The 14547-nt window shown below is 48.4% G+C and overlaps 1 protein-coding gene across 22 annotated transcripts in view; it reads left to right on the forward strand.

Moving 5' to 3' along the window:
- Positions 1 to 14547, forward strand: part of PTPRS (protein tyrosine phosphatase receptor type S) — a 164825-nt gene that overhangs the window by 137525 nt on the left and 12753 nt on the right. For 9 of the 22 annotated variants that reach the window (XM_030031769.1, XM_030031775.1, XM_030031782.1 and 6 more), the window contains 6 exons: positions 1269 to 1426; positions 2476 to 2487; positions 4281 to 4393; positions 6767 to 6814; positions 11034 to 11131; positions 13900 to 14023. In XM_030031769.1, coding sequence (XP_029887629.1) covers positions 1269 to 1426; positions 2476 to 2487; positions 4281 to 4393; positions 6767 to 6814; positions 11034 to 11131; positions 13900 to 14023 — 553 coding nt within the window. The remainder of the gene's footprint in view (positions 1 to 1268; positions 1427 to 2475; positions 2488 to 4280; positions 4394 to 6766; positions 6815 to 11033; positions 11132 to 13899; positions 14024 to 14547) is intronic. The other 13 variants (XM_030031777.1, XM_041127670.1, XM_030031784.1 and 10 more) reach the window with 3 other exon arrangements.

The raw sequence follows: 14547 nt of genomic DNA on the forward strand, positions 1-14547 counted from the left end.
CATTACTAAGTTCCCCACCAAGCAGAGAGGGGAGCATTTTTTTATGGAAAACTACATGTGCTCTTTACCACTTCAGCACCTCTGCTGATTTCAGTGGTGCTGTGTTTGGCTTCATGAAAACAACTGTTTTAATATTTACCTGCCTCCTCCCTCATGCACAATAGGAAGCAGTCTAATACTTTGCTGTTTTTAAATCCCCCTATGGAGTTGTAGCAGGGAGCTATTTGAAATTAAGGGTTTTCAGAGGTTTTTTCCCCAAATAAATATTTAGTTGTGTATTTGATATTAAAGGATTAGGCTGACACGCTTCTGAATGGGTTTCTCAATCGGATTACTGCAGCTTGTGGTAATTTCTGCTTTAGAACAAGGTACTGCATACTCGCTCACAACGGTCTGGATTCACAGCAGCTCCCAAGTATGTAGCAGTATTTCAGTCTTGCTGAGAGCTGGTAGAGTTCAAGGACCAGAGCCCAGATCTCCTGTTCTTGTTCTGTCCCAGACTTTTCACTCAAACCATGCCATGCCAGTTCTCCTCTGTGTATTTTAGTTTCTGTTGTTTCTCTGTAAGATGGGAATGCATCCTTCCTGGGGTGGGTAGATTGTAGAACTCATGAGAACAAGCAGGCAAAGCCCATTCGTTAGGACTCTGATGGGTTTGAATGTGCTTCTGATTCTCCTCAAGAGCCCAGCTCACTGCAGAGGGAGCAGAGGAGACATACTGCATTTTATTAATTTATATTTAATTGTAAGGGTTGTTTTTTTCAGTCACCAGACCAGACTGTTTCTAAGCATTAATTCTTGTCTCAATCCCTTCCCTCTTTCTCTGTAATCCCATCTGACTGTCAAAATCCAGATGCTTACATGAGAGCTTGGAAAAAGTGTTTGTGTGTTTGTGGCAGTGGAGAGGGCTCAGGGATGTGGTGGAACAGAGGCATAGTCAACTGGTTTTCTAAATGCACCTTCCTGGCTCCAAGATCAGGTGAGCCATAGGCACAAGGCAGTCTACAACTTCATGTGAATGTGATCTTTCAATGGTCTCTCTTGCCTGGAGCATGGGAGGAGGAAGATACCTGTCACGTGGATGCTCACAGACAAGAGTTTTTTCTGTAGGTTGAAGAGGGCATTTTCTCTGTTACTATTTGGTTTGTGCTGCGGAGAGCTCACATCCTCTCTAGCAATTTCTCTTGTGGAATACTGTGTGCTTGCCCATTGTTTTCAGTCCCCGTTCCATCTCTGAACTGTGTTCCACAATCTTTCATGTCTTCCAGACTTTTGCTGCTAGCCCGTTCTCCGACCCCATCCAGCTGGACAACCCTGATCCACAGCCTATCATTGATGGAGAGGAAGGGCTGATCTGGGTCATCGGTCCCGTCCTGGCCGTGGTGTTCATCATCTGCATTGTCATTGCCATTCTACTCTACAAAAAGTAAGAGATGCTTCTTGCCCAGATCTGTGACCATTCTGAATGTCCCCAGCTCTAGCCCCTAAAGGGAATTTCCTCCTTGGTCCTATAGTTGTCAGCTAAGGGCAAATCCTTCCACCAGCACCACAGAGAGGAGCCCTGAGGCACAAATGCTGAAGTGGAAGGGTCTGACGGGCACAGGAGAGATTAGCAGTGGGTTTCAGGGACTTGCTGCTTCAGAGTCTACCCCATAGCGCTCTCAGTAAAGCTGTGCTTGTCTGTAGACAGTCTGTTGTGGCATGTGTGCAATGAGCTTGTCAGGTCTCTTGCCTGTCTCCCCCAGAAGAGCTGCTCACAGCCTCGGGCTCACCTTCCTGTGTTCTCTGTGTGTGTGTCTGTGCACAGTGGGGGTGATGCAGAGAAAGCACCTTTGTGCTGTGGATCAGCAAAGACCTCCATTGTTCCCAAACTAGTTTTCAGCTGGAGTTGGGGCACAAGAGCAGCAGCAGTAAGGGTGTAATGTGAGTCTGCAGGACAGAGGAGGGAATGACCCCTGGAAATCTCTCCCTTTTCCTTGGCTTTCTGAGCAGCTCATGGCATGTGCATGGGAATGGGGGCCCTTTGAGCACACACAGGCCACACTCTGCAGTGAAAGAGGATGGGAGGGGAAGCAGATGCTGAGCAAAACAGATCAAGAAAAGGGGCAGGATGGCAGCTATGGCCAGGGCAGGGGTGTCCTTAGCTGGGACATCTAGTACCCAGGATGGAGGGAGCTCTCTTAACCCTGCTCCATCTTTCATCTGCACAGGTGTGTTTGCTTATGCACATGGGCATGTCTCTTGCATCCCAGCATGTGTGAAGCTGCTAGACACACAGGTGCTCTGGGGTCAGGGACTCAGGTGGTCCTTGTTGGTGTCATTAGCACTGATCTAAATGGGTAATCTTTGCTGGTCCTACCTTCCACCTGTGTTACCAGGGTTAGAGCTGAGCAAATGCTTCCCCTTTCCTCTGCAAGTCCTTTCTAACCTGGACATTTGTCTTGTCTTCTCTCCACTTACTGCTTTCCTGGACAGCAAGCCAGACAGGTAAGAGCACCAGATTTGCCATTTACTTAGGTTCTTTCTTGCTGTGTGTTAGGCAGTGTTTACTGTCTGTGGTGATGGGGCTTTGTTGGTACAGTTCCTACTGTTAGATCTGTCCTAACAGAAACCCTGTGTCAGATTAGCATGGGACCATGTTTGAGCTGGGGTAGAAAAAGCAAAGAAAGCCCAGCTTTCTCCCGATTGTCCATTCCTAAATATAATGGCCCTTTCTCAAGCTGAGCAGCAGTGACAGTAAACGGCTCATAAAATGTTGGGTTAATGGAGCAGAGAAACACCCATTTGTGTTGCAGTCAGAGGTAAAAGCGGGTTTTCTCCATGTCTGACTGCTCCATACAGGCTGTCCCTGAGCCACTGGCATACTGGAAGCAGAATCTCACCAGCTGAGCTGTCCTCGCCCCATTGCAAAAGCTGTTCTTGCCCCATCAGCCAGGGACTTCTAACAGAGTTTGTTTATGACTGCAAAAATCAGACTTATTTCAAGCCATTTCCAAGGCTGGGAGAGCTTTCACTGGAAGTAACTGATGGGTTTAGCCAATGAACTATTAACAGCAGTTTCAGTACTGCAGCAAAAATAAACTACTCCCAAATTGCAAAGTGGTGTAATTCCAAAATGCTGCCCCATGCAGTGCTGGCAGGGCTCATGCCACTTCTTCTAGCTATTAATGACATTAAGAGACAGCTAAAAATGTACTGAATAACCTCCTCTCTGCCTAAGTAATTGCCATTATTGCTGCAAGCATATTATTGGAGGCTTCTGTGCAACCCAAGCAGGAGAGGTGGGGAGTTCTACTGCCATCTTGCTAGAAAGGCTAGGGCAATATTTGCAAGCCTCAGGGTGTGGGTACACGTTCTCTGCCTGCTGGAGAAGTTCTGCTCCCACCAGCTTGTCACTGTTCCCTCGCCAGAGGTTATCACATCTTCAGATCAGCACTGGGCTTTGCTTCCAAATTCTTTTCAATGAGAATGAGCCAGGTCAGCAAAGACTTTTCAACTGCCTCAGCTAACCTAACCCATTTTGAGCAAAGTATATTAGGAAGCACTTACATGTGCAGCTCAGCTGGCAGGTTGGAGCGGGCTTCAGCTTCTGGCAAGAAGGTGAGACAGATCTCAGCAGGCACAGCTGTGATGGGAGAGGATGTGTCTACGCTGTTTTTTGAACCCAGATTTTTAGGGTTCTGCAGATCAAAAAAGGTTGAAAACCATTGCTCTGACTTCCCTGTCTGCAGCAAGGCACTGAGAGCTCCTAAACAAGCCAACAGAGCAATATCAGTACTTTACATCCAAGGTCACAGCCAAGAGATTCTGTACTTTTCCAAATGATTATGTTGGCTCTGGTTCTTTCAGGCTGAAAATGGCTTAGCCAGAATTGGAAGGTTTCTGCTTGCAGAGCTCTGCAGAGTTCAGGGGAGGCTTGTCTGTGCAGGGAGGCTGAGGTGTAAGTTCACAGCACCTCAGCTGCTCCTTGCTGCCTGTCTGTACTTCTGCTGTGAGAAGGGGGAACTTCCAGACTTGTTGGAAAGCTGCTGAGGGGCTGCTGGGCTGTTGTAAACCTATCAAATATAGCACTGACAAAACCTTCCAAACCTCATCCCTTTTCTAATGCGTTTTATGTAACTTACATCCTTGGCTGCATCTGACCCTGATTTTGGTGGTAGCTGTGTTCAGGTCTGAACATGGCCTGAGTAGTTGAAAAGACTAAAAGGCCCATAAGCTAAGCTGCTTTGTCTTTTTGTTTTTTCGTTTTTGTTTTTTTTTTTGTTTTTTTTTTTTTAAAGCAAACGGAAAGATTCAGAGCCACGGACAAAATGCCTCCTGAACAATGCTGAAATCACCCCTCACCACCCTAAGGACCCTGTGGAAATGAGGCGCATCAACTTCCAGACTCCAGGTAACCGGCTGCTAACCAGCCTTTCTCACTGGGAAGGCAGGAGTGGAGCAACTGCCCTTCCCTTAGCCCCTTTCTGCCTGCGTGAAGGCTGCTGCAGTGCTGCCTTTGAGACCCAGTGCTAACCTAGGATGCAGCAAGGAACCTCAAGCCTTGTCTATGCTAAGCAAGACTGCTGAAAGAAACCTTTGTTGGGAAGCCTCAAGGACCTTGCACAGGCTCTACCCAGCGCTAGCAAGGCAGGAAGAATGGCTTTCCTGGATACCCAGCTAAATTGGTGCATTCTGGGCTAAGTACACAGCTGCAAGTGCCGTGGCCGTGCCGAGCTTGCCAGACCACCAGTGCTGCTGCGCAGCGCCATGCCTCGTGCTGGGAGATCCCCAGGGGCGGTGGAGATGAAGCGTGGCAGGCTTCCCAGCACGCGGTGCTCCAGCCACATCTGTAGCTGGCGCATTCTGCATACGTGCCAAAACACTCCGGTTAGGAGCCAGGCCTGCCCCGTGGGTTGTGCGGAGAGAGAAAGGCAGCTGGTTGCTTCGTGCAGACGAGGCAGCGTCTCCTCGCTTAGTGCAGACGCCATCGCTGCAAACAGCCGCTGAGCTAGCGTGTAACTGCACTTAACTCCCGGGCAGAGAGGCTCAATGCACCCTCTTTTCTGTACACGTGTGTCCCCATGCACATGCATGTCTAAGCTGCCTGCATGGCACCTCCGCAAGCCACCACTGACACGGCCCGGCTCGGGCATGTCCTCACGCAGACAGACACTTGGGGATGCTGAACAGTGCCTGCGCACTGGTACGCACCTCTGCCTCCGAGTTCCTGGTGCTTGAGGATTTGGAAGGGAATTTATTGTGCTTTTGGGGGGCTGGCTGTTGTTTTCAGTTTGTTTGTATTTTTTTGCTGTTTTGTGCTTGTTAGTAATGTTTCTGCAGCTCTTGTTTCCCCTTCCCATCCCAGTCCTGTCCTTAGCGTTGTCTGAGTTTTCTTAGGGTGAGGTTGGCAAGTCAGTAGGTACCCAGAGGGCAGGGATCTTTGGGGAAGCACAAAGGCAGCATTCAGCTGAGGGTTTCATATCAAAAAGAGTTAGGAACAACCTGTTATTATCAGCCCATGCTTAGGAACATTTCAGTCTCAGCTGAGGAATGGAAGTGGGTTCAATCCAGCATGCAGGGACTGAATGTAGAGCAGTTCAGCAGCAGTTAGGTCCCTAAATCAGCTCTTATTTAGTGGTGCTCTTGCAGGAGAGTCTGAAGGTGTTTGAGATCTTTTGAGTGTCCCCAGCTGCAGCTCAGCAGCAGTTTGCATTTGTCTGGGCTCAGTGTTATATACTGGCTGCAAACAGGAGCTCCCTTTGGGAGTGTTCAGGTTGGCTTCTGGGTGCTCCAGGTGGTGCTGTGAGACCCAAGAAAAAGAGCTGCACTCCCCCATGTGAAACCTATGCTGAGATAAAAATAAAGATAAAAGGTTGTGGCCATCCAGCTTAGCCTGGGTGCTAAGAAGCAGCTGGAAGTGCTGTTTCATGTGGTTCCCTTACTGGGTATTTCTCCCTGTCCCCACAGGACAGCAGAGTCAGCTAAGGGCACTTCCGAGCTTCAGTTAATGTGATCGATAGATGAGTGAGTCTGTCTTCTGATAATGCTGCTGTTCTGGTCATGCTGTACCTCTGAATTCTTGGTCTAAGAAGCTTGTAAAAGGTAGCTAAGACATGCAAACCTGCCATTAAGGCTCTACTAGGCAAAGGTCTGCAGATCTCAAAAGACTCCCTGGCTCTGTCCGGTCTAGCTTTAGAAAAATGCTGTCACCTTTTCTTTTTAAGTTTATCTAGCCAAAGCGTTTATCTAGCTACTTTATTCTATGTAGTTTGTAAAGCAGTAAAAGGTTTTAAAGGATTTGGGAGAGTTGGTCACCTGCCTCCCACAGAATTTTGCAGACAGTTGGGTGAAAATGGAAATGGATGGAAAATCAGAGCTTGGAGTGTGTTGGTGATGATGGAGAGATTGTGGTGCAATTTGCAGGGGAAGACTCCATAGGTGTTGTCTGAATTGAAGCCATTTGAATTAAATATATTGTGGTTTAGAAGGGGGCCTGTAGGCTCTTCTTCAGCCAGATGACCCGGGGTCCAGCAAGCAGAGAGTCTCTATCCTGTCCCCAGCAGCAAAACAGAGGGAGGACATGGGAATGGGAGTACGTGAGCATCTGTGCAGCTCAGAGAGGGGAAAGCATAGCACATCTTAGATATCCTGTCCTAGCCTAATCAGCACAAAAAATAACTTTCTTTTCCTCTTTAGATTTTTGTTGGTTTTTGGTTTTTTTATTAGCATGAAATTTTTAAAAAAGTGTATATTTTATTTATTTATTTTTTACTGTTTTCTGCAGATTCTGGTCTGAGCAGCCCTCTCAGTGACCCTGAGTTTGACTTTGAAAGTTAGTTCCTGTGTGTTTTTGTTCCTGTTGGTTTCATTTTTCCCCCCATTATAATTTTTTTCTCTTCTGTCGCTTTCCTTTCCAATTCTGTTTCGTTCCTGTTATTATTATTTCTTTTTGCCGAATTCTCTGTATTCCTGCGGTGTTTGCCCATCTCATCCCTTTTCTGTGCCATCTGTTTGTCTGAACTGCGCTTCCAGTTTTACAGTATCAAATAACAGGCCTTTTGCAAGACGAGGGTAGTAGCAGCAGCAGAAGAATAGAGCCCCTGGTAGCAGCGTGGGACACTGTCCGTCCTTCTGTGTCTCTTTTGCTATCCCAGGAGAAAGACCTGGGTTTCAAGGCTTCCTTTTCTCCCCATTGTCGAAGATGTTTCATTTCTGAAGCTTGGCTAAATGTCCCTTGTACTTATTCATGGGCAGAAAGCAATCTTTTGTGCACCGGTGTGTGAGCATTGTATGTGTGCGTGCCTGTGTTTTTGTGTTCATTGCTTCGTAACGTGGGGGAAGAGAAAACCGGAGCTGCAGCTGACGATCCCCTCTCTTTGGAAAGAGCTGCACAGGCACCTTTTCATGTCAGACGAGGAAAAGGGCCGTTTCCCATCTGTGGCAGGTGTCTGTTCCTTGGCATCAACTTGTTCCAGGAGCACAAAGACCAGAGGCCTCTCCACGGTCCTCCACACCCCCTGCGTTTCATGCGGAGTGCCATCCAGCCGTGGTGATTTTGCAAGGATAAATGGGCTCTGGCCCATGTAACAGATGTTAGGGTGACGTTTCTGGCGAGTTGGCTGGTGCACAGAGAATCAAGTCTTTTGTGATAAGATTAGAGAGATTCAAGTGATTGAAATGTTAGATGAGACTGGCTCTAAAAGACTTCATCCCCATTAGAAGCCAAGATCCCAGCTTTGCTGGGTGGGTTTGATTTTTTTTTTCTTTCTTTCTTTCTTTTTTTTTTTTTTTTTTTTGAATGCTGGGCAGGGAAGTAGATGTGAGGTTTCAGCTGATGTGAAAAATCACAGGTGCTGCTTGTGCTCAGAGATGTGAGGGCTGGGACGTTTTTCTGAATAGTTTAATCCAAATATTGGTCTCTTTGGTATTGAATACTCCTGTCGATACTGTCCCAGTCCACCTGCCACCTTCCCTCACCCCCCTTATTGTAACAGAGGGGTTTTGTGTGTTTTTCCAAGCCACGCTGATCCCTGGCTGAACCTCAGCTCACGGCAGCGCTCCCTCTGCCACCCTCACCGCTGCAGAGGTCTCCCTGGGTGGCAGCCCCGCAGGTAGCCAGGAGGCCGCTGAGCAGAGGAACCTGCGAGCCTTTTCCCTTCGTGTCTAAATAAGTTATTGAATTAAAGCAGACGAAAGAGAAGCTGCTGCAGCTGACGCAGCAGTGTTGGCTGGTACCACCGGGAAGTACCGCTCCTGGCTCGTTTAATATCAAACTCCTCCTGGATCTTAATGGGAACCCTGATGCACTTGGCATTTTGACCAGGAAAGTGTTTATCGCTGCAGAGGTTTCCGGTCTTCTTTTATTATAAAGAGCCCTAGAAATCGATCCGACAAGGAGATTTCTGTCTTTAACAGCAGCAAAACAAGGCAAGTTCCCATGTGCTCTCAGCCAGTGTCTGTTTACAGTGGGTTGGAGGTGGGGGCAGGATGTTCCCCAGCAAAGAGACAGAGCTGGTTTTCAGGAGGCAGTCACACTGAGGATTTTTCTCGGAGCTTTTGTGAAGGAAACTTGTGAAATGCCTTCAAGGGGAATGTGACTTCTCATTCCAGATTGGCACAGTGGGCCTTTCCCATGCAGCCCACTTGCTCAGAGGGAATGACACGTACTGCTCCGTGACTTCTAAGCCAAAGAGAATCTGGTTTTTGGGGTTTTTTTTTTCTTGCTTGCCCATTATTATCAGGGTTTCTGATTGTGGCTTTTTTTTTAACTTTTAACCTATGTGTTCATCATTTGGGATTTCATTTACGGCACTGTGTTTCTAAGCACGCTTCAGTAAATAATCTCTAGCTTTTTGCAGCAGTCAGGTGGTGGCAGCTGGGCTGGAAGCTGCCCAGCTGCCTCCCAGCCCAGGGGGGAAGAAGTCAGTGAGGAGGTGACCTACAGAGATCTGGAGATGGTTTATTGAGTTGCCAGAAGTTGTTCTGAGTAGGGTTTGGCTTTGCTCTAATGCTACAGCTCAAGGTATGTTTGCTGCCCTCTTCAGCACTTACTTTCAGAGGCAGAAGGACAGACACTGAGAAGAGTGTTTATAATATTAACTTGGTTTGGTCTCTGATCTCTGGCATCTCAGCCAGTGTGGCCTTCCTGTCCCACGCGGGCAGAGGGGACTAGTTCCCCCAAATGCCCCAGTCTGCATTTGTTGCTGTGGTACTGGGGTGGACAGCAGCCGCCTTCCAGTCCAGGGTGGGAAGCAAAGGAAAAATCCTTCTTCAGGTGCAATGGGCTGCAGGACAGCAAAAGATTAACTAGGAGCTTCTCCTCCGTAAGCTGGGAGAGACTTTCTGCCCTGATACTTCGCAGAGTAGAACGGAGCCAACGCAGTCTCCAGAATACTTGGGGGTTATTTTTGTGAGCTATTCTGGTCTATTCCCACCCCCACTTCTATTTTCAGCCAGACTTACTTGTGCTGAAAATAGATGTCTAGTTAGCTTAGGAGAAACCTGTTTGAGTGGTGGCTCAAGTCCCCACTCTGTGGCAGACTCGTCCCGTCCCCAGGCCTGGGGGAGGCAGCATCTCTCCAGAAGTCACTGTAAAACTGAGGATGTCATGCTTGCTTTGCCATCTCTGTGCTGAGTTTTCAGAGTATCTGACCATGCTGCTGCCACCGCCGCTGCTTTGTCACACACCAACACCCACGGGGCTCGAAATTCTCCCTGGCTTCCATCTCTTCTCCACTCCTGTCCTTCTCATTGGGGGCACTGCCCAGGGCTTCTCAGCATGCTGCTGTCCTTGCCTCTCCGCTGTCATTCGTAGCGGGATCGGCTGGCAGACAGCATGGGAAGCCTTTGGAAAAACATGATCCAATGCAGATGAGCAAAGCACGGAGCGCTTTTCCACCTTGATTTGTAGCGTAGCTATTTGACATGATAGGACAGGAAGGATCCCTGCTTTTTCCAGAGCTCCAGCTGCCCCTTTTGGAGCAGGATGTGCAAATCGCACTTCAGACTGAAAACCCAGTCTGCCTTCACTGCTCAGCCCCATTCGTGGCTGAGATGTGCCTTCAGTCTGATGCAGCGTGGCCCTCCCACTACCAGTACATCTCAGAGAAGATAGAGTCTGTTCCCTGCCAGTTCTGTCTGCCTCAATATGAGCACAACTAAGTGTTGGTGAGAATTGCAAGGGCAGCAGGTAAACCAGGGTCATGAGGCATCAGTCTCCTCAGCAAATTGTTTCCCATCCCCCAGACTGAGAGGGTACAAGAGGATCTTTTGCCTCTCCTTCACAAGAGGTAATGACCTCCCCAGCAGAGACTGCGACGAGGTCGGTACAGCCTGCCCCATAGGTGGGAAAGGGAGGGCGAGGACCGAGCAGCGCTGGCCGTGTGCGGGCTGTGCTGTAGAAGGAACATCATCCACCGGCCATGAGAGGACGAGGAGCCAGTGCTTGACGTTTCCATACCTGGTTGCCCTGTTGGAGCGGTGAAGGCTAGACCGCTGCGTCCATGAGCTCACCAAGAAGCTTACAGAGCCAGTGTTGTGCAAAGGACAATTCCTGAAAAGCCTCCCCTGCTTCCCCCCATCTGCATTCCCTCCCTCTGCCCCACATCACCATGGTTGGCTGGATCCCTGCCCCTTCCCTTCTTTTGTGTTGGAGTTTGTTTATGATCATTGCGGGTGCTGTAACATTTGCTGCGTAGGTTCCTCTGGCAGCGTTTGCTCATTTTAAGTCCACTATTGGAATCGCTAACATGCATCTGCTCTTTGGATTTTCCTTTTGGTTTTGCTCTGATTTATACATTGAAAATGGGGCCATCACGGAAACACTCTCATTTTACTGGTTTTTTTTTTATTTCCTTGATTTTTATTTTTTACTTCCAAGGACACAATTTCGAGCCCTGAATTCTTCTCTTCTAACCTCCCTACTTTCATTGCAGATCTTACATTGTAATTTTTTTTCTTTCCTTGTTTCTTCTTTCTTATAAAATGTTGCAACGGTTGTGAATTTTAGTTATTATTAAATGAGATTCTTTTCCTGCTGTCTTGTCTTTTAGGTATGCTCAGCCACCCACCAATCCCCGTTTCCGAGCTGGCTGAACACACAGAGCATCTCAAAGCTAATGATAACCTGAAATTGTCCCAAGAGTATGAGGTATGAGCAAGAGTGAGTGCTGTGCATGGGTTTGCAGAGCCAGGGAATTAGGAAATTCAGACAGGCCCTCATCCAAATAAACATAGCTTCATTTTAAGGATCTGGTTAGTTGAAATAAAAAAGCTATTTATGTATTGAAAATTAAGTACTTGCTCAGTGCTCTGCTAGATTCAGTTCCAGATCATAAAATAGAGGCTTGGTTCATGAGCCATTTCTGTCCAAAGAGTGAGCATCTTGGGCAGGGTCTGAGCTCCCTTCATGAAGGGGAATGCATTTCTGGAAGATGACTGCCAGACAGATGGGATGGGGAGTTGTCCTTGGGGGTACCTGTTTCTTGCTGCTGAACATGGAGAGGACCAAGCCAAGGAATGTGATACCCAGTTTTAGGTAGCTGAAGTTAGATGAAATGAACAGTGAGTCCTCTGCAGCTGGCATGATCAGCAGCCACAGAGCTAAAGCTGAGAAAACAGGGTGATTTGTGCCTCTCTTGTCTTGTCTGGGGGTTTTGTGCTCTTTCTTCTCCTTCCTGCTAATGTTTGGTTACTCAGATGCGCTCCTGCAGGCGACCAGCCAGGCAGAGCAGTTGCTGCTGGACTTGCATTTCAAATGACTATCCTGGACTGTAAAATTCCCACCTTGCCGGGGCTGATGGGTCAGGCCAGTCCCAAGGCGGACTGAGGGGGGAAGGTGAAGAGCATCGTAGCCCCCACGTTACCACTGCCACTACATAGCACGGCATCCTTGTCGCCAGACGGAGAAGGGCTGTGTGCTTGCACAAACCCGCTCCTGTCTGCTCGCGGTATTGTGGCTGCATCAGCACTGGTTAAATCCCAGTGCGAATGCCCGGTGCTGCCGGGGCCATCGGTATGCGGGTTGCTTTCATTGCACATTGAACATATGACTGAATTTTTTTTGTTGTTGTTCAAAGACTTAAAATGCCCCGATATTTTTAGACTAATAACTAGTCTAGACTGCCTAGTTCTGTTTGCAGGCAGAGAGCGAAGGGATATTTTCTGAACAAAGGACTGGTTCTGGGATGCTTTCTCCCTGGTCTGGCTTGCAAACATCGGCATGCGTGAAGCAGCTCTGTACTCGCAGCTCCACACCCGCGGAGGGGGTTGTGCTTTGGAGAAGGCACATTTGTTCTGCTGGGGTCTTTCACCCCACATTGGGGTGCAGGGGGAGCAGCAGCCTGTTAATATGCTCTATCCAGATTTCAAAGGCTGATTTGCATAATGCAATATCCCAAGTGCCCTGGCTTTGTTCCAGCACAACCTCCTCTAGTGGGAGAGCCAGAGCTAAACAAACATCGCTAATGAAATGAATGTGAGGCGAGATTAGAGGGATAGAGAGCAAACAGACACATTACAACAGTATAAATACCCATTAGTTAGAAATGCTCCGCAGCGAGAGTGCAAGAGGACGTTTGTGTTGCGTGGTTTTGCACCAGCATTGCCACAACCACCGGAGCCGAGCTGTGCCTGGGGGGCTCTGGGGTCAGCACAGGCAGGGGAGGGCAGCGGGAGCGGGTGCCTGGCAAGGACCGACCTCTGTGAGCTCAAAGGGACGAATCCAGGCAGGCGTGTGCGGGACCCTGTCCCCACCAGCCAGGAGAGGCAGGCAGGGAGAGGGAGAGCGAACAGCAGGAAACACGACTCAGCACGTTCCTGCCAAGCCTCCAATTGAGGCAAACCCCTAGGGCTCTGCAAAATGATGAAGGAATTAAGCCCTTGTTTTATTTAATTCTCTGGCTGAGGATTTAGAGGTAAACGTAATTAACCTAATTTCCATATCTGGGACAGCTGGACTTCAGAAAAAAAAAAAAAAAACAACCACCAAACCTGGCATAATTCACCGGGACAGGCAGAGAGAATTTTTCTCTCCAGTGCATTTCATTGTTTACTCCTTCATCCCTTCTAGGAAAAAGCCATGTTGATTCAGGTTCTTAGGGCCAGGGTCCTTACCCCTTCTCTGTCCGGGGAGATGCACTCCTTCCACCCTGCTGAGCAGGCAGGTACCTGCCCCTGCCAGACTCCCGTGGTGCTTTCTCCCTTCTCCGCACCTGGGAGACCTTCGGCACTTAGTCTTTGTGGTCCCAAGTAATGCTGTCTCTGCTCTATATAGAGCAGCTCTATCCCTTTCTGCTGCCCACGACAGCAACTTTTTTCCCTGATGTTTCATATCCTGCTTGCACACGTGGTTATAAACCTTGTCCTAGCTTAAATATCTTCTTCCCCAGGTATTAGTACTCACCAAGACACTGGTATATTTATGCCCTCTTATTTGTTGTTTAGTTTAAGCATGCACAGATTTAGCCTCTTCATCATTTCATAAATACATCCTGATGTGATTGTTCCTGTTGTTCTCTCCCAATTGCCGGCCATTTATCAGTGTCGGTAACGCAGGGCTGTAACTAATCCAGTGCAGCCTCGGCAGAAGTATGATCCAAGGCCTCTGTATTGCAGCCTGAAATTGCACTGATGCTTTTGCCACCGGGTTGCACTGCATCATGCCAGAGGGGGAATTATCTCAGGTATCGCTCTGGGTGTGCTTGGGGCCACGGGAGGTGGGACGTGAGCACACTGTGCCACCGGGCTGGGGCTATTCCACAGCAAAGATGAGTTCCCGAGGGAAGCAAACGGTGAATGTGCGTTCCTCAGCTAGATCTTCAGAGCTGTGATCTGTCCCACACGGAACAAGGTATTCAGATCTTGATTTGCTGTTTTTCTCCTCTCTGACTCTTCCATTTTCTTTCCCAATTCCTCCAGTCCATTGACCCTGGCCAGCAGTTCACCTGGGAGCACTCCAACCTCGAAGTGAACAAGCCCAAAAACCGTTACGCGAACGTGATTGCCTATGACCACTCGCGCGTCATCCTGCTGCCCATTGAAGGTACTGTAGCATCTCTACTCCCACACGTCAGTGCTAGGCTGAAGTTGCTGCAGGGAAACATGTTGCACGTGCTCTTCTCCCTTCCCTGTCACCCTCTATTTACATTCTTCTCTTAGCTTCTCCCTGGGAGTTGAGCAAGCAGGAGATACCTCTGTAAACCAGGCATTTGTTAAATTCTGGTGACTGACATATTCCCTGGAGCTGCAATCTCTCATTTCAAGGGCTGGTTTATCGAGAAACTGTCTTCCCTTTACTTGGAGATCCCTACTTGATACATTTTTGACTAACAGGAAGAATTCAGACCACATAGTGCTTTAGAGAGATCAGGAACGGGGCAGTGGGTGGCAATGGATGTGGAGTGTATCTGTACGGCGGATGAATGAGAAGTAAGCGTGGGGCTAATTGTACAAATGTGAGTGTCAGCAACATAGCAAAGATGTGGCTGCTGAGTTGTACAGATGTAAAGATCACTTGATATGCAGCTCCTGCTGCAGTCCTGGCCCCTAAAAGGCTAAGAATAAGAA

This window comes from Aquila chrysaetos, chromosome 12 (genome assembly GCF_900496995.4).
Source record: "Aquila chrysaetos chrysaetos chromosome 12, bAquChr1.4, whole genome shotgun sequence".
NCBI lineage: Eukaryota > Metazoa > Chordata > Aves > Accipitriformes > Accipitridae > Aquila > Aquila chrysaetos.